The 27,159-nt window shown below is 43.1% G+C and overlaps 2 protein-coding genes and 1 long non-coding RNA gene across 14 annotated transcripts; 1 reads left to right on the top strand and 2 right to left on the bottom strand.

Moving 5' to 3' along the window:
* Nucleotides 1–1,063: 1,063 nt before the first annotated feature.
* On the bottom strand, nucleotides 1,064–7,613 carry mllt1b (MLLT1 super elongation complex subunit b). Of its 9 annotated transcripts, none has more exons than XM_076977463.1 (13): nucleotides 7,563–7,613; nucleotides 6,090–6,270; nucleotides 5,682–5,764; nucleotides 4,900–5,043; nucleotides 4,664–4,789; nucleotides 4,117–4,541; nucleotides 3,559–3,754; nucleotides 3,204–3,288; nucleotides 2,722–2,830; nucleotides 2,001–2,175; nucleotides 1,698–1,772; nucleotides 1,481–1,552; nucleotides 1,064–1,358 (listed from the first exon to the last, which is right to left on the bottom strand). In XM_076977463.1, the coding sequence occupies exons 2-13, from the start codon at nucleotides 6,184–6,186 to the stop codon at nucleotides 1,230–1,232; spliced, it is 1,716 nt and encodes a 571-aa protein (XP_076833578.1). In that variant the 5' UTR covers nucleotides 6,187–6,270; nucleotides 7,563–7,613; the 3' UTR covers nucleotides 1,064–1,229. The 9 variants fall into 9 exon arrangements, with proteins under 9 accessions (XP_076833578.1, XP_076833571.1, XP_076833573.1 ...); XM_076977456.1 differs by lacking the exon at nucleotides 7,563–7,613 and adding an exon at nucleotides 7,420–7,559; XM_076977458.1 differs by lacking the exon at nucleotides 7,563–7,613 and adding an exon at nucleotides 7,420–7,559 and having other exon boundaries at nucleotides 1,707–1,772.
* Nucleotides 7,614–7,749: 136 nt separating this feature from the next.
* znf414 (zinc finger protein 414) lies at nucleotides 7,750–11,937 on the bottom strand. 4 transcript variants are annotated; one of them, XR_013121756.1, is made up of 9 exons: nucleotides 11,783–11,937; nucleotides 11,464–11,528; nucleotides 11,234–11,344; nucleotides 10,888–10,993; nucleotides 10,208–10,737; nucleotides 9,908–9,981; nucleotides 9,313–9,441; nucleotides 8,715–8,867; nucleotides 7,750–8,478 (listed from the first exon to the last, which is right to left on the bottom strand). XR_013121756.1 is itself a non-coding variant. In XM_076977465.1 (7 exons), the coding sequence occupies exons 2-7, from the start codon at nucleotides 11,468–11,470 to the stop codon at nucleotides 8,402–8,404; spliced, it is 984 nt and encodes a 327-aa protein (XP_076833580.1). In that variant the 5' UTR covers nucleotides 11,471–11,528; nucleotides 11,783–11,937; the 3' UTR covers nucleotides 7,750–8,401. The 4 variants fall into 4 exon arrangements, 2 of the variants coding, with proteins under 2 accessions (XP_076833580.1, XP_076833581.1); XR_013121757.1 differs by lacking the exon at nucleotides 9,313–9,441; XM_076977465.1 differs by lacking the exons at nucleotides 9,313–9,441; nucleotides 9,908–9,981.
* Nucleotides 11,938–19,508: 7,571 nt separating this feature from the next.
* LOC143478079 (uncharacterized) lies at nucleotides 19,509–24,070 on the top strand. The gene is made up of 5 exons (XR_013121692.1): nucleotides 19,509–19,531; nucleotides 22,467–23,208; nucleotides 23,350–23,619; nucleotides 23,761–23,822; nucleotides 23,934–24,070. It is a non-coding gene; the product is annotated as an uncharacterized LOC143478079 (long non-coding RNA).
* The last annotated feature ends 3,089 nt before the right edge of the window (nucleotides 24,071–27,159 follow it).

Raw genomic sequence — 27,159 nt, 5'->3', positions numbered from 1 at the left:
AATGTGACTTAAAAATAGGCATTTAAAAAGATTGACAAAAATCTATTCATTTTTGCAGGTCAATATTATGTTAAAAAATCATAAATATAGTTATTTGACAAGTACAAAGCACTGAAGTGACAAGAAAAGTGCAAAGTTATATAAATAAACTTGGAAATAAAAAGTAAATGAAAGAATAAATCACAACCATGTTGCTGAGTATGTCAGAAACATAGGATAATGAATGAAACATTAAATTATACACAAAAAGTGAACAATCTCTCAGCATATTCTGTACACAGATGGCCATTTCAGCTGAGCTTGTACAAAGGGGGTCGAGTGTAGTACTTCAGATTCAGCTATTTTACCGTGGACATATAATACTTGTATAATGCGAAGAGAAATGAGAGGTTTACTAACACTATTTAATAAAAGCATATTCTGAGAAGGCACTGTGGAGGCAGATAGGGTTCCCTCTATTAGTTGAACGGTGGTGGCACCCGTTACCAAAGCTTAAGGGTATTTGTTCCTACCTAAGTGGCTACAAGGCAATGCAGTCACAAAATATTCTCTTAAAGGGATACTTCAAACAAAACATACTAGCTTTCTTAATAATGAATAAAAGCTTGTAGATATTATGCAAATTCGATCATATAATTATGCGTATGAGAACACTCACTGGTTTCAACCTACCTTTCATTCACCATTGGGTATATTAGCAGATTTGTATGAAATATTCCTTTAAGAGTCAATCATGGTGGTGTTTTTCTACACTACTATACTGAACATGGCATTTTAACTATAAGGGTCAGAGGGATACGAGGGCAGACACAGTTGCAGTCAGTGAGACGAAAATCCTTTGCACGAAGCCCTTAGACACACAAGCAAGCTAGATATGCCATCAGTGTTACGGCTCTGACACAAACAGGTCGGTCTTATAAATATCTACCGATGACAGGGTCATCTGTAACGCCTACAGCGAGATCATGTCCGCTGGGGACAGTATTGTGCTGACACTTTGATTAGGTTTAGTGCAAAAACGAAGTGTCGCCTTCATTTGATCAACCCTGAACACCTCCCCCCATTCAAAGTCCCACGGTCCTCTTGTTCAGTATCGGTTACAGTATTAAGTTGTCTTCTTTTTTTTTTTTCTTTCCTTTGTGCATTCGTATGCTGCTTCAATACCTGTCCCTTTGTCTGGAGGCTGCTGTCTCTGTAAATGAGGAGAGTGGATAAGAAGCTTCCTTTTGTCATGTGGACGTGGCCTCCAGGTAGCTCTGAAGTTTACGCACAGTCGATTCGTCCAAGGAGAATAGGTCAAAGTCAAATGTGGTGTTGGTGACATTAAAATGGCCTGTCTTTTCAATCAGATTTACGATCTGAAACCAAAACAGAAGAGTTGCCACATTAAAAGTGACATTCATCAAGAATCCACATTTGGAGCAGTGCACACCCCCCCCCCCCCCCCCCCCCCCCGTCTGTGAAGGTTCAGTGTTCTGACCTGCTGTAAAATATTCCTCTCTCTCAGAGCCATCAGCCTGCGGTGGAGGTCAACCAGCTCCTCTGTGTAGGCCTGAAAGCACACGAGTCTCACTGCAATGTCAGCATCAAAGCGCGGACACCCACACCGCAGCCTCTAGAAGGCCTACAGCGGTGGAAGTCTGCAAGGTGAACATTTGGGCAATTGATGTAGGTGAGGTGGCGTTCGGTTTATTTACCCTTCCTACCTTGTCGTCCCCCCTCTTGTGCGTCTTGTCTCTGGTGCAGGAGTCTGGGCTTTTCTTCTCCAACATCTACAAACCAAAACAAAGAGCCCTCCATTATCCCAAACACTCTTGCAGTTTCTCCTCCACACCTGTAACTAGCAGCACCTTCTGCTGAAATCATCAAATGGCTTTGTTGACTTTAAGCATTAATTAGGCGCATACTAGTTACACGTGCAATGCAACGAAAACCTCGATAACGGTTTTTAAAGCTTCTGTCCAGCGGCCAGTTCTCGGCGCTGTGAAAGTGAACCGTACCTTAAGGTTCACGGTGCTGAGTTTGGGAGGAGGGGAGGGGGGTTCCTGGCTGGAGGGGCGGGGCTCTTCCGCATCATCACTCTCACTGTCCATGCTCAAGCTGGGGGGGGAACAACACCTGTTTACGCTTCCAACGGTGCAATTAGACAAGCGGGCAAGGTGGACTGGGCCAAGACTGAGCAGAGATGAATGACAGAAATAAGAAAAGAAAACGAGGTAACCAGTCTTGGTCACTGTAGGAACATTATGCATGATAAACAAACAGTAAACTGATTAAGGTAACACACTGTGATTACGTTGCTAGGATGCAGCAAAAACTGTCCAACGTATTGTGATTTTACACAATTAGCAAATTATTTAAGTGTGTTTGGACACTTCTAAACCCTTCACGTGACATTTCTGACGAACTGGTTTCACCAAACTTATTTACATTTGCTCAATCATGTCAATGTCCAAACACATCAAAAGGTTAACATGACACTCATCTGCAACATGTGTGATCAGTTTGGACGCCCGTGGCACATCAAATAGTTTCTCATTTGTTAGAGGCTCAAATACATATTGTAGCATATGCAGGGACCATCTCTACCACTTAAACCATGCAGGCTCCATCTAAACATTACAATCTCAGCAACAAGAACTCTTCTTACAATAACAGAACTCAAGCAGGCTCGCTGGACATTAGATTCAGTATCTACAGCTGAGTTGCCAAGGTATGTACCGAGAATCCTGGTTAGGGGGAGTGGTCTTCATAGGAGTCTCCACCTCTGAGCTGCTGTCATCGTCGGAGCCCTCAGAACGCATGTCTTCCACCATGGAGCGTAAGGGCCCTGCACAGAGAGCTTCCCCTCTTAGATATTCACACATGGTTGAACATGGCCCACACGTGATAATGCGCACACACTACACACAGTAAGCACTTGGTGTGGCTAAACTTAAGCGTTACGCCAGTGTTTATTAAATCCAGTCCACAGGGATCTACAATTCCGGTCCTTGTTTATTCTCTCCCACATTCTAACACACATAACCAAGAAATCAAGACACTGATATGGCCGTGCTGGGAGGTAGGGATAAAAGTATCCCTGTGGACCAAGAAATCTATATTTTTAGTACAGTCCAGATTCTTCTACCCATGGTGAAACAATGAAGAGACACTCGAGGGGAGGAGAGCTTCAAACCGCCATCACCCATAAATGCTCCTACCTTGGCCTTGCTTCTGAGAAGGCTCAAAGTCCGAGTCCGAACTGGAGCTGGAGCTGGAACTGGAGGGGCTGGACTGGGCTGACTGCTTCAGGAAACACACGGTCACACAGTAAATCGCTGGAAGCAAAGGCCTCCGCAACCAGTCCACACAGGTTTGTTCCCTTGCGCGGGGTTCCAGATGCAGGCCAGCAGTGCTGACTCCCACAGCCCCTGACCCCTTATACAAAGGGCACAAACGGTGGACTGACAAATACGACTCTCCACACCCAAGAAAACAAACACAGATGGCGGAGTGAACGTGGCAGAGAGAACATGGCAGAGAGAACGCGGCGGAGAAGTTAGCGGCTCCCTTCACCTCAGACTTGGACGAAGCTTCATCTTCCGAATTGGACTCGTCCGACTCGGCCCGTCTCTTCACCTCCGGCACTTCGGGCCTCATCTTGGCCCAGTGGCTCTTGTCTTTGGACACTTTCTTCTCTGGGAAGGCGGAGGGGGTCGTCGACGAGATACGGGGAGAAGCACCGCTGAAACCACCGGAGGATCCCTTCGTGCTAGCGGTTCAACGGTACCACAGATAAACGTTATTTCATCTATGATTACATTTTACAGTTAATTTTTTAATTAATTAATTACATTTTACAATTCATTTATACAAGTTAGTTTTTGGGAAACTTTGACGCTGTATAAATCGAAAAAGGCTGAACATATGGCAACACACTATGATGTAAGAGGAAACGATGTTCTGGGGTGGGTTTCCCGAAACGTTCGTAGCGCTAAGTACTTCTTAACCTCGTACGTTTCTTACAAGGTTACGAAGTACTTAGCGCTACGAACGTTTCGGGAAACCCACCCCTGAAAGGTGTGATTAATCCGTCTGCATTGCACAGCCTAATTCTACAGCATGGAGCCCAACCTCTTCTGCTTCTTGGTGCTCAGTTTGGGTGACTCTGTGGTGGTAGGGGGGCGTTTGCTTAAAGCCCGCGCCTCAACTTGCCCCCCTCCACCGCCCCCTCCGCCCGCTGTCGATCCTCCGCCTTTGGGGGAAGTGCCGTCCAGCCTGGACTCCCGCAGAGTGAGCTTGGGCTCTTTGAAGGCCGCTTTGGGTACGGCTTTCCCCTCGTCCTTCCCCCGCATGTCCATAGCCTTCCTCGAGGAGGAGGAAGAGGAGGAGGAAGAGGAGGTGGTCAGCTCCCGGGGCGGTTTGCCCCCCTCGCGGTCACTCTCTCTGGATGTGACCTTGCTCTCCGAGTCCTTGCGAGAGCGCTCCCGGTGTTCTTTGGCTGGTTTATGGGGCTTTGGGCCTTTGCTGCTTCCGCCTGCTCCATCCTTATTTGGTTCCTGGAGGTGTAGAGACAGCAGCAGCGTTCTGATACATGTACTGTATAAACAAGCAAATAACCTCAGTGGAACAACCTGTACTGTGACTGTACAGTAAGAGGTTTTAAATACAGTTTGCTAACCTTTATTCCATGGGAGGATTTGATCTTTTTGGGGTCAGAGAAGGCAGACAATGGAATAGTGGGCAGCATGGGATAATCCGCACCTGGTTTTGGCATCATCTCTGCTCCCTCGGGTATTACCATCACCTGTGAGAAGATAAACCAGCCAAAGAAGAAGGAGTTAAACATTCAGGTTATCTGTACTTGGCTAAGAATGCTAGCGACGGGCTGCTAGCGACGGAATCGTCCCAACTCACCCCGCCAGCTTTCAGCAGTTTGCGGCGAAACTCGTGCGTGGGGTTGTTAAATGTGAGCTTTTCACAGCGCAGGTGATTGACCGGGGGGTTGCCTTCCAAGTTCAAGAAGAGGTCGTAATTAAAGCAAACTTTCTTAGGCTCCTCCTGTCAAAGAACGAGATCAGAAAACACCTGTTTGCCACCTGTTACAAATTGCAAGTTTCAAAATTCTCTCAGCCTTAAAGTTCAGAAACACACGTTTTTTTCTATCTCTGTACCTGGCAAATCTCCAAGGCATGGGTCTCACAGCAAGAGATTTTGAAAAGTCAACATTCAAAAAGATAACACGAACACTAACTCAAGCTATTACAACATACAACACAACATACAATACAACGTGACATACAATTCAAAGTACATTTCTTCCTACCATTTTCTCAATTCTTACCTGGCCAGCAGCATAAACTAAAAACTCCATTAATATGTTCCATTGCCTCCGATATCATTTTGTTGAATGAGTCTAATATCGCTGATCGCAAACACCACTTCTCAGTGAAAAACAAAAACTGTGCGACCTTTCACCTTCACCAAGTTGCAACATGTCTAATCTTTCTGTTTTTCCCTGCGTCAGACAGACACAAATAACATCAGCAGCAAAGGTTTCTCCACCCACCTGGACGAGCTATGTCAGGGTAGGTTACCGTTTCAGCTGTTCTTGTAGAAAATATCATGGACCACAACATGGAAGACTCACCATGGCAACAGAACCCACCCAGACGTGATGCACGTTTGAGGGCTCTCACCTTGTTCTTGAAGTAAACCTCGATGGGCATCAGGAAACCAGCGTAACCCGATTCTTCCACCTTATACGGAGGCTCCTTACACACTACACAGCGAGAACAAACATATGAACTAATGGAAAACAAACCACAAAAGCAATCAACTCTGTGACGTTGTACCGATCGCTGCCATTTATAACGGTTGGCACAGCATGTCTATAATGAACAAGTTCAATGATCACAAATGTAAAAATCAAGACACATGGCATGCAAATGGATTTGATTGTTGCCTGTGGCAATAGCAGAGTTACTACGCATCACAATTAATGAACTGTAAATACCTATTCACTCACAGCAACTACAACAATTTAAGCCTTTACCAAGTACAATGCTACAGTGTCTCAGGTACAGTCGTGCAAAATGCACACGTGCCTCTCTTGGGTTTGGGGAAGCTGTCGTGTAACCTGAAGACGACCCTCTCCACAAAGTGCTGGATGTCGCACGTCTCGGGGCCTCGTACGAACACCATCCAGTCGTGTGTGAAGCCCTCGGTGGTGGCCTTCTTCCGCAGCTGGGCCCTGTGTCCTAGCTCCAGCTTCACCTGCACCGTGCACTGCCACAGCAAGGAAGACGAAGCAGGTGAACCTCCCCACCTCTGCCCAGGACACGAGACCCCCACATTTGTTCAGGACCCTTACACATGCACAGTCTCACATGACTCCCCAGTTATTTGAGTCAGGTACGTTACAGCAGGAGAGGCCCAAATGTGTGCTGCGTATAGTGCTAAAACTGAGATTAGACTTCATTCAACAACACACACAAAATCGTGGTGACACAGTGTCAAAGATTATACATTTCACAGACCAGATGCTTAGAAACAAGGGTGGAGATGTTTCTGGGTTGCAATTGAAATTTGATGATAGATGAAATGTAAGTGGTGTTAAAAAATGACCTCGGGTTATTGACACAACCTTCGGTGACTACTTTTGGCTGATTCAGTTTCTACGAAAAAACACAAAAAAAGCCAATAGGGCTTCAATTATTGGCTTAGTGGTTAATATGTCCCTCACCAATGTTGAGTAAGTTCTAATATTTCCATGGCTAGAAGAAAGCACAACCCATTCTTCATTCAGCAGGGTAATCTCTAATAACAGGTGAGTTCATATGGGCGTTTTAAGCCATGAAACGCACTCTTTCAGTAATAATGCACAGCTCGAATAGTTATGTACAAATATGTCCCACACACATTAAATCCACATTGAGACAAAGAGCAGGTGTGGCTGGGATCACTCAGCTAGCTGTGCTGCTGTTAGGACTCGCAGCCAGGTAGAGATTTGCAGGCCACGCCAGCAGACGAAGATACAGGTCCAGAACATGTTTCACGCAGACTGGACACAGCGGTTCGGTTCTGGCCGACACGTCGTGCTCGTAACACCGACTCGCTCTCCGTGTGAAATTAAAACACATTTCTCAACACTTTCACTCGCTAGCTGGAGCCACAGACTACCGACGAGTTCGAGGCCGCCGCGGGAAAGTGGTTAGAAAGACGTTCGTGAGCGAAGCGAAGGTCCCGACATCAAACTTATTTACTGTATTTACACGTCCTGCTCTTTTAATCCACACTGAGAGATGTTAACGGCTAGCTGTTAGCATCCTGGACACAGGCCTGGCTGTCCGTACGTGTGTGTGCTTCTGTTTCGGCTCATGCGGGTTACTCTAGCCCGGGTCAGATAGCCTGACAGCGACGGTAGGGTCTCATTACCATGTTCTCCATAGTTGCCAGGTCTCTGGTAGTTTTATTTACAGGAGCGCTGAAGTCTGAACCCGCATCCTCGTTTGTGACACTGAGACAGTGTGAAGTCGGCGACGGCGAAACTCTCCTTCAAAAATGGAAGAAGCACTTACGGAAATTCAAAAGAAAAGTCGAGACAGTTTCATCCACGCGCCGGTTGTCTCGACGTCTGAAGTGAATGCAGTTGCCCGTTTGTGTATGCTAATGTCTGTTAGTCCCATCTCTTATGTGTGCGGTATACATCTTTTGGTTTCTTGTAATTTTAAAAATATATGTTGACAGTAAATGTAGGTGAAGTAATTAAGTGTACACTCCATTAAAACATTTTAATATCAAAATAAGGTCCAGACTGATTCTTTTGTATGCATTATTCATACACAACCAAGACAAAACATTTTGTACTGGATATTAGTGAATGTAAAACAAGTAACACACTGCACATGAAAGGAAATGAAACTGTACAAGTATCTATGCCTCATTATTTATATCTAGTTAGAAATCAGGATTACTACTTAGAAAATAACACACATCATATATTTTGAGTGGGAACTCCACTCTTCCTATGAATATATAATCACAACACAATACTCATCGTGAATCACAGAGATATTCAATACACATGGGTGAGTGTATATTGCTTCTAATAATGCACAATACTCTAAAACAGACACTTAACATTCCCATTACCTGTTATGACAATTAAATAATAAACAATATATGTACAGTTCTTCCTCTTTTTCAAAATGTTAACTACTCAAAACAACTTTCCTGTTTAAGGCATTACTTTTCTGCATGAACATCTAAAAAAAAATACACATAATGTAGTATAATCATAATACATATCACTTTCTCATCCAATATCTTCAACAATGTCCACTGTCATCCTGGGCTTCCGACCATGTGAGCTCCAGCATTTATTTATCTGTCCCCAACGTTTACGGTCTCACCAAAGTTAAAGCTGTGTGTAATTCAAGTTCTCCGAATCTGATGAGCTTTTAATCAGGGCAGAAGGTGAACCAACCACTGCATCTGAAAAATAATGAAAGATTGCGTGTTACACAGGAAAATAAGAAAGGAAACTGCTCTGCAGTAAAACTGAAACAGCTATACCGGGACCCTAATTGTATTCTTCCTACTTGATTTAACATATCAGACATCCTCATCAGATAAGATATTTTCCTCCAAGCCAAGAAACCCAAAGAAATTGACAAAGCCTCACTTACATGATGAGCTGCATAGTCAATTACTATCTGAAGCAATCATACCTGTATCATTGTTTGCTTTGCCCCCTGGGCTTTTGTGCTGGCCCTCAATGTGTGAGGTCATCTCTTTCCGATCAGGGGTGCAGTGGCCACACTGCAGGCAGCTGTATCGCCCCCTGGTGTGTTCCCATAGAATGCGGCTGCTGAAGGATTGGCCTGAGAAGTTCATGGGGAGACTTCAGTGATGGTGGTAGTCAGTCACTCAATTAAAAATATCTAAAATATTACTCAAACAAGCAGAATGACATATCTTGCTGCTAAAAAAAGAGAAGAGAATCGGATCAGACAAGTTCGTGTTGATTATGACAAAGACAAATCAAGCCTCAATATAATCCACCACAAATGGCAAAGGTTTTGGAACACAGATTAAGCCTAATACTGGATTATAAATGTGTTGTATTTTCTACAAACTTCCTTTATAATAAAATATGTCCCAATAATAATAATTGGTGATACTAATACCAATATTTCTCTTATAAATCACTGGATATTTGATATACACTGATAAACAACGTGTTATATATTTCTACATCTAAAACAACGCTCAGGTTAGGTAATTAGCCCACAAATGCATTAGCAATATTAATGGCAATGACAGTACTTTAGTTCCAGTATCTCCATCAGTAGTGATACTGGTGTTGGGATCAGCTCCGATACTTTGTTTTCCAGGACCAGGCTTGATCTGTGTCCGCAGTACAAGCGCCTCGAGATTCACATTCCAGACCAGACCCTTCGCACGGCAAACGCAGAACAAACACGAAAACATAAACGCAGTTAGGACGGATGGAAATGAGAAAACACGTTCTGGGATGCGCAAGCAGAGTGAGCAGCTCGATGCAAGGCCACCGGGCCCAGAACCAGAGCCAAGGCCGTGTAGGCAGCAGGGAACACCTCCCGGTGCTGAGGAGCTGAGCGCAGAGGGGGAAACGGTGCAGGAGGCAAGAACAGCACTACGGGCAACGCTCTCTGCCATCTGACGTTATTAGTGCAGCCCTCGCCTGGACGTATACATCTGGGGTTGAATGGGAGTGGATTGACTCACATAGCCACACGGTTCGAGTAGTAAAGCACACCAAGAGAAACAGTAAGCCCAGTTAGAGGGGGGAGCAGCAGCATCTAAAGCAGATTTGAGGGATTATTTCGTTTCTTTTCCCTCTAGCAGTGTGTGTGTGTGTGTGGAGTTCTGTGTGCCTCACCTGGACTTCCTCTCTACTTAAAGCCTGATTGGCTGGAGAAGAGGTCCATCTGTGCAAAAGGGACGCGGGTAGGTCTGGCAGGACAGTGCGACATGACAAAACACATCACTCAAAAAAAACGACAGTTTCCCTCTCGGGACTTAATGGTTTTACTCTCACAGGACCCTGTTGAGAGGCAGGTGACAGGTTGAAGTGAACTCTGGGAAAATACACTAAAGTGCTCGAAGGTGCATTACGTATTATGGCACTTGCTTTAAGCCCGTTCTCTTTTGGCTACGCCGCCTCACGTTGGTCATTCACCTTGGTTCTTCCTCCACACGGCGTTTGACCCTGGAGGGGTGTGGGGTGGGGAGGACGGCAGGCAGGGGGGGCCGATCCTGGGGGACCACTGGGCCGGCGGCGGCTGCTGGTCCAGCTGGGCTGTCTCTGGAAGAGATGCTGGGGGCACAGGAGACAGTCTGGGTGGGAAGGGGCTGAAGGCTGCGTCCGCCTGACCAGCCACACGCTGAGCATTTGCAGCAACAACCTCGGCAGGAAGGCCCATGGCTGTGGGCTGGGTCAGAACACCGCTGGCTGGAGCTTTCTGGCTGGGCTGGATCGCTGAGATTAAAGGCAGCGAGGGCTCAGATTCCATCTGCTGGGACTCGTCTGTGGCCAAGAGGGGCCCGGAGGGTTCCAGCTCCAGAGCGGCGAGCGGGACACCAGAGTCCGTGTCAGCAGCCAGCCCAGCTTCTGTCTTTATGGCCTTGGTTTTGGCCACTTTGGCACAAGTCTGCAGGTGTTTCAGGAGCGTGCGGTAGGAGCGTAGCTTAGCCTTACAGCTCTCACACCTGCAGGAGATCAAAGGAGTGTCAGCACATTCAGCTGACCAATAGGATTAGAGCAACAACTACGAAACCGTAATAGCAAATACGACCTGACAGCACCGTCAAACGTGCCAGCTAATTTTATTGACCTCAAATGTAACGGGACTGACTCACAGGAAAAAATAATTTGGCTTGTGGTGATGCCTCATGTGATCCATGAGCTGCTGCATGTTGGAAAATGAACCATCACATCCTATTGTGGAGCACAGGAAGACTTTGCCTGGGAGACAAGGGGTTTACGCATGAGAATGACCACCAATCTTCACACAACACCCAGTAGTCAAAGCACACTGCTGCTGATCCGTACTGCAACCATGCCACGACATCTTAGATATGCAGTGAAAATTGCTTCTTGCATTGGACCTTTACTCAATAAGCTACACAAAGACTTCAATTTGATTGCCTCCAAACACAAAAATGTTTAATATCATAATAGGTTGTCAAATACAGAACAGCGTACCAGGAAGGGACTGTGCAGGGATCTTATGATGATCCTTGACGTGACTGTTCAGGCTTTCTGAGTTGGTGTAGGTCCGCTTGCAGCCATAAAACGAACAGGACAAGTGGCACCCTGAAAACATCAAGAAATATAGTTGTAGGTTCCTCAAGAGAACATTTAACTGTGCATAAATGATAAAGCATAATAATATGGATATAAAATTGTGAATATTCATGTTCAGGTCAACATACCCTCCATGGTTAGTGATGTCTGAGCTGCAAAATTGTGTAATCGATAGTGCCAACTGGCTAGCTACCTAGTTAAAGCACAAGGGACAAAACGAGATTTAATATACGTCTCCAAGACACGTTTATGTGAAAACAGTCGGATAAATAATAACACAACCAGCTGCGAATACTTGCAGCTTTTTAAGCTAAGACTACTTGTATCTATACAGCTCTGTACCAGCTAGCTAGTTAAGCTAGCTCATTAAACTCAAAGGGATCTTCTTAGCTAACTGTTATTATTAGAAGCAAACAATAATGTGTCTGATCTGACCACAGCACTTACTAAAGATGAATCCTGTACTGGAATATCAAGACACTGATGTTTGAATGCACACACGCCAGCTGGTTCAGCTCCTTTAGCACAACAGACCCAGTACGTGCACTACGGCACGCAGGTGCATGCTGGGACTGCGAGTCAGGGGTTGCCAGATCTGTCATTTTACACCCTTCAGAAACACTTAATGCTTCGTATTACAGTTTTTCTCGATTGGTTTTGGCTCATTTCTTGAAACCGAAATTACATTCTCCAAACTCTAAGATCATTTGGCACAACTGTACACAAAAAAAAACAGATAACCTATGTCCCGCTACGTCGTAGGTTTGATGTAGAAGTACACATTGACCTTAATTTAGCTGAGAAAACGAGGTGTATTTTGGACGTAAAATCCGTCCGTCCGATTCTAAGGGTGAGCCTACAGCCCTGAGTTTACCCTCAATAAATGCCCTTACCCAGTGGCGTGCACAGACATTTTGGGGGGCACTTTTTAGCGCACGTGGAACACTTCATTATAAAAAAATTACAAGCACATGTTGAATGAAATTTGACTTTTATTTGTCACAGACAACAGTGAGTTTTCAATGGAAAAAAGTCACGCAGCCAACTGATAAAATTCATATCCAATATTAACTATATACAGTGATGTCCTTCAGTTAACTTCTGTTTACCCTCCACTGTCTGCAGGCCTTGTTGCATATATTTTGCAATTAGTAAATCAATATAGGCCTACAATTAAAACAGTAAAAAGACCAAAAAGTAGGAGAAGGAGTTATAGGCTACCAGGGGCGGACTGGGGAGAAAAAGTGGCCCGGGAGTTCCTGACAGACTGGCCCACTAGTCATGTCATGTTTCCAGTTAGATTTGACACATAAAATGATTCTGGGCCAGGCCAAAACCAGGTTCCTCACACATATAGGAACTATTTGTATATGATACAATTGAGTTTTGCCTGGCCCAAGACATTACAGGCATACAGCAGGCCTCTGAAATTGCCCCTCTGACCCATTTCACCTGTGTGCTTAACTACTCAATATGTCACGTTTCCAGTTAGATTTGACACATAAAATGATTCTGGGCCAGGCCAAAACCAGGTTCCTCATACATATGGGAACTAGTTATGTATGATACAATTGAGTTTTGCCTGGCCCAAGACATTACAGGCATACATCAGGCCTCTGAACTTGGCCCTCTGACCCATTTCACCTATGCACTTTACTCAATATGCCATGTTTCCAGTTAGATTTGACACATAAAATGATTCTGGGCCAGGCCAAAACCAGGTTCCTCACACATATAGGAACTATTTGTGTATGATACAATTGAGCTTTGCCTGGCCCAAGACATTACAGGCATACAGCAGGCCTCTGAAATTGCCCCTCTGAACTATTTCACCTGTGCGCTTTACTCAATATGCCGTGTTTCCAGTTAGATTTGAGGCATAAAATAATTCTGGGCCAGGCCAAAAACAGGTTTCTCTTACATATAGGAACTAGTTATATATGATTCAATTGAGTTTTGCCTGGCCCAAGACATTACAGGCATACAGCAGGCCTCTGAACTTGCCCCTCTGATCCATTTCACCTGTGGACTTAACTACTCAATATGCCATGTTTCCAGTTAGATTTGAGGCATAAAATGATTCTGGGCCAGGCCAAAATCAGGTTGCTCATACATATAGGAACTAGTTATGTATGATGCATGTGTTATTTGTCTGGCCCGACGCCTTATAGGCATACAGCACACCTCAAATTGCCCCTCTGAACCATTTCAGTGCGCTCTCTGTGCACTTAACTACTCAATATGCCGTGTTTCCAGTTAGATTTAAGGTATAAAATGATGTTGGATCAGGCTAAAATCCGGTTCCTCTCTTAGGGAGTGACCTGTTCTTCATGATGCATTTGTTATTTCTCTGGCCTACCATCAATAAGGCTTTCAATAATCCTCTGAAACTGCCCCTTTAAAATGCGTTCACCTATCTGCCCACTGCTCAATATGCCATGTTGTGTGCTGATATTTCTTCTTCCGATTATCTGTGTTCTAGAACAGCATTTCTGTGTTTTTAGTTTTCAAATCTAATAATATGTTTCCTTACGTTAGAAATGTTGACGAATTCAATCATCATGTACAAACTGCATACAATTGAAACGACTTGAAATAGAAACCATTTTACAAATGAAATGCTTTCATTATATTTTAATTTTTTACATTCACAAAATCAGTATGGGAAACAATAACCCCTTAAATGTCTGCTCCTACGCTCGTTTAATGTAACGTTTAATCTATCGCTTTTAAACAAAGTGCGCAGCAAACACGCATCGTGAACATACCCTTTTTGAATAAGTAACCAACTTCAGCTGCCGAATACGGAGCTGCGAATAAGTAACCAAACGAATCTCAAACTGCGAATAAGTAACCAACTTCAGCCTCGTATCTGTGACCGTGTGTGCTGTGCTGAAGACGCTTCCTTCCACTCGCTGAACTGAACTGCTGCTGCAGCGCATACATAATTAGGTGAGTTAGCTAAGATATCTAACCTAACTGTGTCTTCTGTGCGTTATATTTATGAATGAATGAATGTTCAACTTATATAGCGCCTTTCTATATACCCAAGGTAGGGCCAGGGTGGTCTCCTTCCTCACTCTCACTGCCACGATCGCTCGATGTTGAAGGTGTGGAAGGTGCCAATATATGTACATTAAAACGCCAACAATCTTATTATGCAGCACTTATGCTGCTCTTCTGCTGTTACCAAACACGGTACCATCTCTTTTAATGAGATAAAAAGCTAATTATTTGGAGTAATATCAAATACATGTGTATTTGTATAAATATGTAAATTAAGCTGAAGGTGCTGGAAGATATTGAAAATGGACCTTCAAAGTGTAGTACATGTGTGTGAGTTCCACTTTCGCACGCACCCTCTCTTGCTTAATTTAACCCACTCAGTTTGTTATTTATACAAAATGCCCTCTTTTATTCTCTTTTTTTTGTTATGTCTTTGTTGTTGTTGTTTTTTGGTCTCTAAGTTATGTCATGCAACTTATTGTAGACATTTTGTTGTTCTTTTTGAAGTATCTGTTATGATCCTTTATCTAATGTGTATTGTAACAATTTATGTGACCATAAGGGATAATTATTGTACTAATTAATATACCAAGGTACATGTTATAGAAAATGTATATCACTAAGGGTGATATGTTTATCTGTAGATATATAATGTTTTGGATATCGTATGTTATCTTTGAGAATTTTGATACGTTTAAATAAAAATAATAATAATAAATAAATAAATAAATAAAACTTGACGCGACCGGCGCGAGGATCCGTGCGCCGAAAATGTTACGTCAGCGGGAAGTGAAAAGTATACAGACAGGCGGAGAAGACATTGTCAAATTAACATTACGCGCATGGGCGGAGCCACCATGATTGCATCATTTTTGCGCGCGGACCCTTCGGCAGTCACGACGTGTCAAGTGAACCTAGATTACGAAGCTCAAGTGTTCAGTGAAGACAGCAGCAGAGTAAACGAGACACGACCGGAGCATGTGCAGTTTTCTCATAAGACAGCCTGATCGCTTGACCCAGTGACAGCGCCAGCTAACGTTTATAATTGTAACGAGTAACTTATACAGCACGTAAAAAATGTATCGGAGTAAAAGTATTAAACTGATGGAAAATATGTAGTGAAGTAAAAGTGGAAGTAGGAGAAAAAAATAACACTCCAGTAAAGTACAGATACAGTATTTTAGTACTTAAGTACAGTAGTGAAGTAGTTCTACTTCGTTACTATACAACTCTGGTTCTAACCGTGCTGATATTTGTTAGAACAGCATGGCATTCTCACACTAAATCACTGTATCATTCTGCGGACACGTTGCCAAGCAACGGCATATACACACAAGACATTTTTGTATGTGTGCTTAAACAACCTGCAAAAATTAATCAAACGGATGCCTTTAACATAATGTTTGACCTGCAGCCAGTTTGGACAGACTCAGAAAAAGAGTGTGGCTCCACACTTACATCAAATTCTAAACCTACAATTACCACAAAATCGATTCGGTCAACTGCAATGACAGCAGCACAACTGAACGTGCTAGAACTTGCTCGAAATGAGCAAAATACAATTCGACAAACAAAATGGGCTACAAAGTGCTTCACGGCCTGGCTCTTACAAAATTAATTTAAGGTCAATTTGGGAACAGTTGAAAAGCCTAAGCTAAATAATTATTTTATTTTTTAGGTAGACCAGGGAACTGTTCCGTTCACTTGTTGTGGAACTATTTTTTGGCGGAAGGCACAGTCCGTATTAAAGCATATTCATTATGAATGTCTTGAGGTTCTTGGATTTGTTTTCTTCATTTATTTTGTAAAAAAACTGTTGTATAAAAGTGAGTTGATCTACGGCACCTTTGCCTCGTGCCTACGACCAAATCACAGCCGTGATGTTATTCGCGCTAACACACTCCCTCTCGTGTTCTATTGCTTAAATAGCTCTCAAGTTTGCGTACATAAAAAGTGCGGGAACACTGTAGTGATCCTCAAGAGCTGAAGAGAAAATCATAAAGGCTGAGATAGACGAGATCCAGCAAACCAGTGTCAACCCTTAGAGCCTTAATGAGCTTCTCTGCTTGTGATTGTGCCCTGATGGAAATACACTGCTCAAAAAAATAAAGGGAACACTTAAACAACACAATATAACTCCAAGTCAACCACACTTCCGTGAAACCAACCTGTTCAGTTAGGAAGCAACACTGATTGTGAATCAATTTCACCTGCTGTTGTGCAAATGGAATAGACAACAGGTAGAAATGAGAGGCAATTAGCAAGACCCCCCCTATAAAGGAGTGGTTCTGCAGGTGGGGACCACAGACCACTTCTCAGTACCTATGCTTTCTGGCTGATGTTTTGGTCACTTTTGAATGTTGGTGGTCCTTTCACACTCGTGGTAGCATCAAACGGACTCTACGACCCACACAAGTGGCTCAGGTAGTGCAGCTCATCCAGGATGGCACATCAATGCGAGCTGTGGCAAGAAGGTTTGCTGTGTCTGTCAGCATAGTGTCCAGAGGCGCTACCAGGAGACAGGCCAGTACACCAGGAGACGTGAAGGAGGCCGTAGGAGGGCAACAACCCAGCAGCAGGACCGCTACCTCCGCCTTTGTGCAAGAAGGAACAGGAGGAGCACTGCCAGAGCCCTGCAAAATGACCTCCAGCAGGCCACAAATGTGCATATGTCTGCACAAACGGTTAGAAACAGACTCCAAGAGGATGGTATGAGGGCCCGACGTCCACAGATGGGGGTTGTGCTCACAGCCCAACACCGTGCAGGATACTTGGCGTTTGCCAGAGAACACCAGGATTGGCAAATTCGCCATTGGCGCCTTGTGCTCTTCACAGATGAAAGCAGGTTCACACTGAGCACATGTGACAGACGTGACAGAGTCTGGAGACGCCGTGGAGAGCAATCTGCTGCCTGCAACATCCTTCAGCATGACTGGTTTGGCAGTGGGTCAGTAATGGTGTGGGGAGGCATTTCTTTGGAGGGCCGCACAGCCCTCCATGTGCTCACCAGAGGTACCCTGACTGCCATTAGGTACAGAGATGAGATCCTCAGACCACTTGTGAGACCATATGCTGGTGCGGTTGGCCCTGGGTTCCTCCTAATGCAGGACAATGCTAGACCTCATGTGGCTGGAGTGTGTCAGCAGTTCCTGCAAGATGAAGGCATTGAAGCTATGAACTGGCCTGCCCGTTCCCCAGACCTGAATCCGATTGAGCACATCTGGGACATCATGTCTCGCTCCATCCACCAACGTCACGTTGCACCACAGACTGTCCAGGAGTTGGCGTATGCTTTAGTCCAGGTCTGGGAGGAGATCCCTCAGGAGACCATCCACCACCTCATCAGGAGCATGCCCAGGCGTTGTAGGGAGGTCATACAGGCACGTGGAGGCCACACAATACTGAGCCTCATTTTGACTTGTTTTAAGGACATTACATCAAAGTTGGATTAGCCTGTAGTGTGTTTTTCCACTTTAATTTTGTGTGTGGCTCCAAATCCAGGCCTCCACTGGTTAATAAATTTGATTTCCATTGATGATTTTTGTGTGATTTTTGTTGTCAGCACATTCAACTTTGTACAGAACAAAGTATTCAATGAGAATATTTCATTCATTCAGATCTAGGATGTGTTATTTGAGTGCTCCCTTTATTTTTTTGAGCAGTGTATATCGCTCGGGTCCCCAACTATCCGCTTGACGTGATATTACTCAAATGCAGACAGTCTGCGCGCACGGACCGTATTTATATGATGACGTCACAGAGGAAGTAGCCGACAGGTATATAAAGGCTCGTGGCTTTCGGAACTTTACTCACAGAGACCCGAAATCGCGAGACGACAGCATCTCCTACGGTACTTTACTCACAAAAGAGACCCGAAACCTCCAGAGGACACTATCTCCTACACTAGAGGTATGATCTTTTTAAAGAATTTCCTAAATTTCCTAAACCTTAATTATAGAGGCAGAAATCAGATTCGGAGTTCCATGATTGGCTCAGTGAAGCGGTTTACCATAGGCAGTTTTATTTATTAACCATAGTTCTTCTAAATTAGCTAGCTTATTTAAGTTAATGAATACATTAATAACATTAATTCATGAGGGCTTTGAAAACATTTCTTCCCAATTAGAGACTGTTACTTTCGGTTGACTTACACCTTAATAATAGCTAGCTAACTTGGCGATCTTGATGAACAGAAATGGTGATTGTGGAAACCTGCATTTTCACAATGCACAGAGCTAAATATAGACATATGTCATGCATGATAAATGTTATACTTTGTTCTTATGTCTAAATAATCTAGATTTCCCTGCATTTGAAAAGTACAATGGAACATTATATAAAATTAGCTTACCCAGTCCTCTTTAAAAGCTTGCTACTAAGACTGAAAACATATACTTTTGATGCTATTACTGGATAGTTTTAAATACCCACCAAGCAATTTTCTGTGCAACGTATATGTATATGCATTTGGTGGTGTGTACGGTATTTTAGCTATCTCGAGCTAACGGGAAAGGCGGTGTGTTCACGAACGGTTACAGTAACGAGAGTACCGCAAGTAACCTAACTAACGCTAAATGTGGTATCGGAGATGATGTTGGCTTAAGTTACTCACATTAATTTTTCAATGGTCGCAAAATAGGTTGCTTTCCAAAGTGAAACGTCAGGTCTAGAACAAACCTATGAACTGTAAGGTGGAGCTTTAACATCTTGGTTAACCATAATGCTAACGAACATAATTGAACTCCATCAAAAGATGACCACGAGATGCTGGCACATTCAATTTCTATGTATTCCTCGAGCAAGAAAATGTTATTACTTAAGTTGAAAAGGGCACTGCGGTCATCAATTGGCAGGTGCTTCAGCACTAACCGCACCTGATGGTTTTTACTAGTCATTTTTATTACCCCATATAAGCTTTGACAGAATGTGTCTGATAAATGTAAATGGGAATTTGTCATAGACATAGAAAAGAAAATGAGGCGTCATCTAGTCATCACACCATCTGCCACTGGGGCACCAATTGCTCAGAAGACTCTACAAGACTCTAAGCAGTCAGCTCCCAAACAGGTTGGCAATTTCTGTTACCATATCATATTACCACATCTGAAAAATTTGGAAAGTTCCACACATCACATGTTCAACAGGAAATTGCATCAGTTGGATCTTTTGAAGGTCATGGGAAGACCAAAAGTAAGTTTTCTCCTTGTCTTTTTCTGTATATTTGATCATATTGTAACTATGACTGAGGAGATCAATCTTAATGTGATGTCCTGTTACCTAAATTAATTCTTTAGTGTGTATTCTTTAATACACATTTTGGGAAAATCACTAGAATGTGCTCACTGTCCTCATGCTATTACTATAGCCACGATGTAGCTATATTTCATGTTTTTGCTAATTCTATGCTAAAAACTCAGTCCTGTTACTTTCAGTCCTGTTACTCATATAAAGAGTAACAGGACTGAGTGCCTGTAACAGGAGTGAGTAGAGGCCTCTGGTTTATTGATTTATTATTGTGAATATTACATACATTATGTAATACTATTTAGCCTTTTTAAAGGTTTTACATGAAATTATTTAAGATTCAGTTTCACAATATGGATGCCATACTTACAGGGTGCCAGTCCACCACTAAGTGCTGCAGAAAAGCAGCGACGCTATCGTGCTCGACGTGATGCTGACCCAGAGAGGAGAGAAAGATATTTAGAGAAGGAACGAGAAAAATACAGGGAAGACCTAGAATCAGGCAGGAAGAAACAAATCAATAACCTAAGTGATAGAGGAAAGCGCAGACAACGCAAAAAGTGGAGGGAAACATATCATAGCATCAAGGACAGGAAAGATGCTCTACAACACTACATCACCCCTCCACACAGTCCCCAGATATCACCAGCACAACCTGGACATCCACAACCAACCACTTCCAGGTGCAGTTTATATACAACATCTCATCACCCCTCCACACAGTCCCCAGATATCACCAGCACAAGCTGGACATCCACAACCAACCACTTCCACGTGCAGTTTATACAATGCATCAAGTGTCCAAGAAAATGTGTAAGGGAGGCTATAGGGCAAGTGTGTATATTTGTTGGAATGTGAAAATGTGTAAGGGAGGCTATAGGGTAAGTGTGTATATTTGTTGGAATGTGAAAATGTGTAAGGGAGGCTATAGGGCAAGTGTGTATATTTGTTGGAATGTGAAAATGTGTAAGGGAGGCTATAGGGTAAGTGTGTATATTTGTTGGAATGTGAAAATGTTGTCTATAGTGTTGCAAACATTGAAGGCAGAAATGTCAAGCAGAACTAGACTTCAGTTGTCAATAAAATGGTGTTACCTAGCAACAACCACATTTTAGAATGTTTTGGAGATGCCCAATGATGTTCCACCAATTCCATCTGTGAGTGACCGGCAGACAAGGCACAGGGTCTGGTTCAAGTAGGGTGCAAAGAAGTAGTGGTGTTTATTTAATCCCCATATAGAGGCAAGGAAACAAACTAAGACATACAAAAAAAACTAAATGTGATAGTTCACAAAAGACTCAAATCAATTGTCAGTTCAATCATCAAGATACTTGCTACTTTTAGCATTACCTGCTCTGCCACCAGAAAAAAAACCTCTCTTCCCAAACAATTCACATCAGGCCTTTTATAGTCCTACCCCAGAGTGGTGTGATGTCACTTCCTGTATTTTTGGCGGGAAATCCAACCAATAAATCATATGTGTCTTCATTTGGTTATTAACTTAGAATATCATGAAACCAATGTCCATACTTGTATTGTGTACATCGTGGTGGAGGGCAGTTCCATCACACCATCCACCATGAGGATGCATCAGGCAGTGACCATAGCCCGAGGAGAACTGACATACAGGGATGTCAGCTGCATGTGCACAGCCAAACAAAACCTGACCTGTGACTGCTTTAATGCAAAGCATTTAAAATTCAGTCATCAGACGACTCCCAAGGAAGCCATGGAAGTTCAGTGGAAAAGTCCTGAAGTTGTTGGCAAATGATGTGTTGTTAAGTACGAGATTGACCTATACCCAGGCATCACCATAGATACAAGTGAAACACATGTTGAGATCCGTTGCATGCACAAAATAGGGGTCAACAGGTTTTTCTGGCCAGCATGTGAAGACGTGCTTTGGTACTTTTTTGAGGATGTTTTGTGTATTATCCCACCCCTGAGGCCAGTCACAGGTCGCAATATGGAAATTAAAAAAGAGCTCTGGGCCAGATTAGAGAAGATGTCTTAGAAAAGGCCAGAGAAGTTCACACACACACATGGCACATGTCCCTGTTACTCAGTGTTCATTCCTGTTACCCAATCTTCATTCCTGTTACTTGATTATTCTTTAAAAAAAAATTAAAGATAAACCACTTTTTTTCCAATTATGTTTGGTCCATCATTTATCTATTTGTTTAATAAATTACATGATATAAAAAATATTAATTTCAGGTTTGAGTCTTCTTGAAAAGATAAAAATGGCTTTGCATCTTTTCCAAAAATATAACGTGTGCATATATAGTGATGTTTTAGTCATAAATATAAATTATTTGAACATGTAGTCAACAATTTCTTTAAAATAAACACTTTCTTGAGGGAAAATCAAAGAAATTAGATGGCATTCTTTTAAACAGGCTTTTTAAATGTCACACAAGTTTTGGTAACAGGACTGAGAAAAATGTAACCATCTTCAGGTTAGAAACCTTGTAAAAAATAAAATACAGCTGTCTGAGATTGACCAATACATGTTTTGAATAGTTAAATATATGTGTTATTAGATCCAGACTTAAGAAAAGATACAAAATTAAGTTTCATTTGGAAGAGTTCCAACATGCAAATGGCACCCATTCGGTGGAATGACCCACATATTATCCATTGTTATGGAAATTTTAAAAAAGGTCTATATGAAATACAAGTTAAATGTGATTTATCTGAGAAATTAATCTGTAGGTTAAGAAAGTTTAAGAGGTTAAACTAATAAAGAGAACAGATTGATGTGTTATACGCCCCAAAATAGTTTAGTACATTTAGAATTTAAAATGTTAGAAACTGTTTTGTTTTATATGAGAACAAATGTAATGATCTTGCCTTGTCTCACAATTATGTCTCCAACAAGATCATCAGTGGACCTATCAGACTCCATATGCCAGGTCACTGTGAATGAAGTAATAATGGCAGTGCAAGAAGCCGTCTTCAGATCTGTTGCTGACAAAACGCCAATATCCCAGAACTGGAAGACTGTAAGGCCTCTTGTGACTGCAGAAGTGGCACACATCTCGTCAAACATATTTAATGCTACTCACCCCTTGGAGACTACAGTGACTGGAAAAATATTCCAATAATGACGGAGGCACAAGAGAACTTTAACCCAGATGTCGTCATGTGTACAATCGTTGTGGTGCTTGATGGCGTGGATGGCAGCAGAGGTACAAAATCTGATCTTGTACAAAGTGGAGATCTGCTGTTCACTGCTGCTGAACGCAAGGAAGATATAGCTTCAACTAACGCCAAACAGAATTTCACCTGTATGACACTCTTTCTTGGAGAAAAGAACCAGAAGCCACAGGTGGCACAGTTCAGAGCTGTAAGTGAGGAGCTTGAAGCCGGTAAAGACTCTGGGTTGTCCTCTGACTGGTTCTGTACCATTTATGGTTTCTTCAATGTGGAAAAGCATCCTGGAATGGAAGGTTCGGTTTCTCCATGTGATGGTTGTATCTGTTTGGACGCCTCAGTAGCCAGGTCCCCCACTTCAGCAGACATCCAGTCATTTACAACTGGTCTAAAGCCTGTGGTGGTGAAAAGGCACGTTGTCCCTTTTACTGCTAGGATGAACGCTCCGAAAATCTGTTAACTGAAAGGTGGGAATCATGTTTTACAATAATCATTTTATGTGCCCTGTTCCATAAATCAGTGAAACAGTTAAATATTTAATAGTTTGTCTTGTCACTTTTGTGAATCCTCATTTGTCAGTTTGCTTTGTTTAATGTTTGTTCTTCAAGAAGTCAAAAAAAAAAAGCCAACGTGCTGGTCTGGTATCTGATGTCCAGAAGAGGAGCAAGGCTTCTGAGATCAGCAGCACTCAGAATGTGTCTGTTAATGCAGAAAGCAGTTTTGGTTCCTTTTTGGACTCTTCATTAGCCACGTTCCCCACTTCAGCAGACATCCAGACATTAATGAGAACTTTTGGTCTGAAGCCTGTGGTGGTGAAAAGGCATGTTGTCCCTTTTACAGCTCGGATGAACGCTCCGAAATTCTATGTTAACTGGAAGGTAGGAATCATGTTATACAATAATCATTTTATGTGCCCTGTTCCATAAATTAGTGAAACAGTTGAATGTTTAATAGTTTGTCTTGTCACTTTTGTGAATCCTCATTTGTCAGTTTGCTTTGTTTCATGTTTGTTCTTCAAGAAGTCAAAAAAAAAATGCTGGTGTCCAGAAGAGGAGCAAGGCTTCTGATCATCTTCAGGAATGTAAGTCCATGATTCAGAATTCTGAGAGGAGAACACTGTTATATCAGTATTCTAAAAGCATTTAATTAACATGAGGTTTTCTGTAGTTCTAATGAATCTTGTCTTTTACAGCTTCCCACATTGAAACCAACACTTTCTGCAAACGTTTGTCCCGGATGTGCTCAGTTTTTTCCACAGCCCTGTCCAATCCTTTCAAATGCTTTGGTAGAGCATCCTAAGCACTGTTTCATCTATACTGACCAATAAAGTCTTTCTGCAGCCCAGTCCTTTGTGTTTATTTATTTAAACCTAAGAGGTTTTTTACAGGTCTTGGTTTGGGAGCTAAGCACTTTGAAGCATGTGGATGTGCCCATATGCCCACTGTTCATCTGCTTCCCCTGGTCTCTCAGTATCTGATGCAGACCTTAAAAAAAGTCACTAAACCACAGTATGATGCCAGCAGTGGAGGAGCTAGACTTGTTTTCAAGGGGTGGCCAAAGGGTGACCAAGGCTTTATCAGAGGGGTCCATATACACATGATGAACAAAAGGAAACACACATTTTCTCTTAAAATTACCATTTCCAGTGGGGTGGCAGTAGGGGTGGCAAGGGCTCTGTTGGGGGTGGCAATTGCCCCCGGACCCCCTTTGGCTCTGCCACTGGATGCCAGCACACACATGTTTGTGGAACATACCATGGTGACTCACTCAGGTTGCTGAGCAAAAGACCGTTGGAAAACTCTTTTATGGGCATGATAAGCTATACAGCAAGTGGGGGTATGGCTGTCTTCTGTGTGGCACACCCCTTGGTAAAGGTCACCTGAGTCACCTGTTGAATGCTTAACCAGACGTTATAGTTTATAGTCTTTGACGGTGCTCAGCTGACAGAGAGAATGACGTAAAGAGAGTCTGTGAAACAAAACGCTTGTATATGGAATGTTGGGGGAAAAAATTGTCAAGAAAGAACAAATGTGGAATAGTTCTGAAAAGTGTAGAGGAAATATGTCATTTTGTCATTCTGCAAACTCCACATGGTCAGTTAGATCCTAGATGCATTCAGATATTGCCTTCCTCATCCACTAGAGCGGCTGGCCAGATGGCACATTTTGGAAGAGACAGAATGACTGCTGTCCTTCCCAGACCCATTATAAACAAGACTCATCTGGAATAATCAGCAGAAAGTAGCACCTTTGTCATGCATGAACTCTGCACGTTAGGTTGGAAAAGTGGAGCTGCAGAAGAATATTTTATCCAATCCGTTGTCAGCATCAGTCTTTTGAAATGGGTGTCAGTCTTCTTTTTTCGGCAATTCCCATTTAGGGGTCGCCACAGCGGATCAAACTCCTCCATCTGGACCTGTCCTGAGTGTCCTCCACTGACACACCAGCCACTCTCATATCCTCTACCACCCATCCATAAAACTCCTCTTAGGTCTACCTCTCCTCCTCTGGCCTGGAAGTTCCATCCTCCAGACCCTCCTACAAATATACTTCTCCTCCCTCCTCTGTACAAGTCCAAACCATCTCAATCTCGCTTCTCTAAATTTATCTCAAAAACATGCTACATGTACTTATCCTCTAATAAACTCATTTCTGATCCTATCCTTCCTCGTCACTCCAAATGAGAATCTCAACATCTTCATCTCAGACACCTCCATCTCCCTCACCTGTCTCTTTGTCAGTACCACTGTCTCCAGTCCATACAACATAGCAGGTCTCACTACTGTCCTATAGATCTTTCCTTTCATTCTAGCTGACACCCTTCTATCACAGATCACCCCAGACACTTTATGCCATCCACACCACCCTGCCTGCACTCTCTTCTTTACCTCTCTTTCACTTCCTCCATTACTCTGTACCCTCGACCCTAAGTAGGTAAACTCGTCAACCTTCACCAAATCAACTCCTTGTAACTGGACCTGTCCACCGTCTGCCCTCTCATTCACACATTGTACTCTGTTTTATTCCTGCTCACTTTCATTCCCCTGCTCTCCAAAGCATATCTCCATCTTTCCAAGCTCACCTCCACCTGCTCCCTACTCTCACTACAGATCACAATGTCATCAGCAAACATCATAGTCCAAGGGGACTCCTGCCTAACCTCGTCCGTCAGTCTGTCCATGACAATTGCGAACAGGAAGGGACTCAGGGCTGATCCCTGATGTAGACCTACCCCCACTTTAAACCCATCTGTCATTCCTACTGCACATCTCACTGCTGTCACACTGTTCTCATACATATCCTGCACTACCTGTAACGCGGCGGGTATGGTGACGTAACCACCGCGTGAATATACTGAGAGGCGGACCCAAGTGCCGGTGTTACACCGAATTCTGCGACCCTCGAATTTTGTGACCGCAGAGGGCGCTATTTCGCAGTTTCAGTTAGTTTCAGTTCACAGGCACGAGCGCTTTACGAATGCTGCGTAAGCTACGCAGACGCGCTTTCTTTTCTCGTTTTGCTGCTGTCCACGAGCCAAAATATGAGAGATGCATGTATTTACATTTTATGTCGTCTGTTAACAAGAATGTTTCATTACAACATTTTTACACGTGACGACAGGAGTAAAGTCAGCCAATACATACGCCTGACAATAGCAAACTTTTCATAAGTAAGTTATGTAAGCTGCTGTCATTTGGACCTCATTCCGAATGGTAATTATACACTTCTGAATAAAATGTTTAAATATAGTCTACTAACGGAAACTGCGAAATAGTGCCCTCTGTGGTCACAAAATTCGACGGTCGCAGAATTCGGTGTAACACCGGCTCGGTCTGGCACAATAATATGCGAGAGTTGTAAATGTGGAGTTAATGCATACACACACAGTGTGGCAAAAACACCAACACAAAACGACGCGGAAAAACAACGCGCAAAATGAAACTAAACCGTAGATACGCGGTAGAAAAAGGAAACAAAAACAACGTGGAAGACTGACGCATGAAAAGCAAAACTCACTCGTAGCGAGAGGGTGGAAAAAATAATAAAGGCAACTAAAAAGACGCGGAAAAAACTCGTCGCGTAAAACCGAAATAAGAACACCAGGAGAAGAATCTGGCTACTGGCAAAAATGCCACAACAAAACAAAACCGTCCCAAAATAAATGAATAACGGATAGGAAGAGAAACAGATGGAGGAAAACTTGAGATTGGCTAGAAAGCAGCGCAGGAGACAGAGACTGGAATAAGTGAAAGACGAGCAAGAGAGAGAAAGGTGGCGAGACACCTTGCAACTTTGAGAAATGCAACTTCGGGGAATGAAGGAGCAGGCTGATAGCATGACGGCATAACCAAAACGAATCAGCAATGATCGGTCTCCAAAAGCTTCCTTAAAAAGCCATGGCAACAGGTGAGACGGATC

The sequence above is a fragment of the Brachyhypopomus gauderio genome, chromosome 16 (genome assembly GCF_052324685.1).
Source record: "Brachyhypopomus gauderio isolate BG-103 chromosome 16, BGAUD_0.2, whole genome shotgun sequence".
Classification (NCBI taxonomy): Eukaryota; Metazoa; Chordata; class Actinopteri; order Gymnotiformes; family Hypopomidae; genus Brachyhypopomus; species Brachyhypopomus gauderio.
This window is presented reverse-complemented; position numbering and strand designations above follow the sequence as displayed.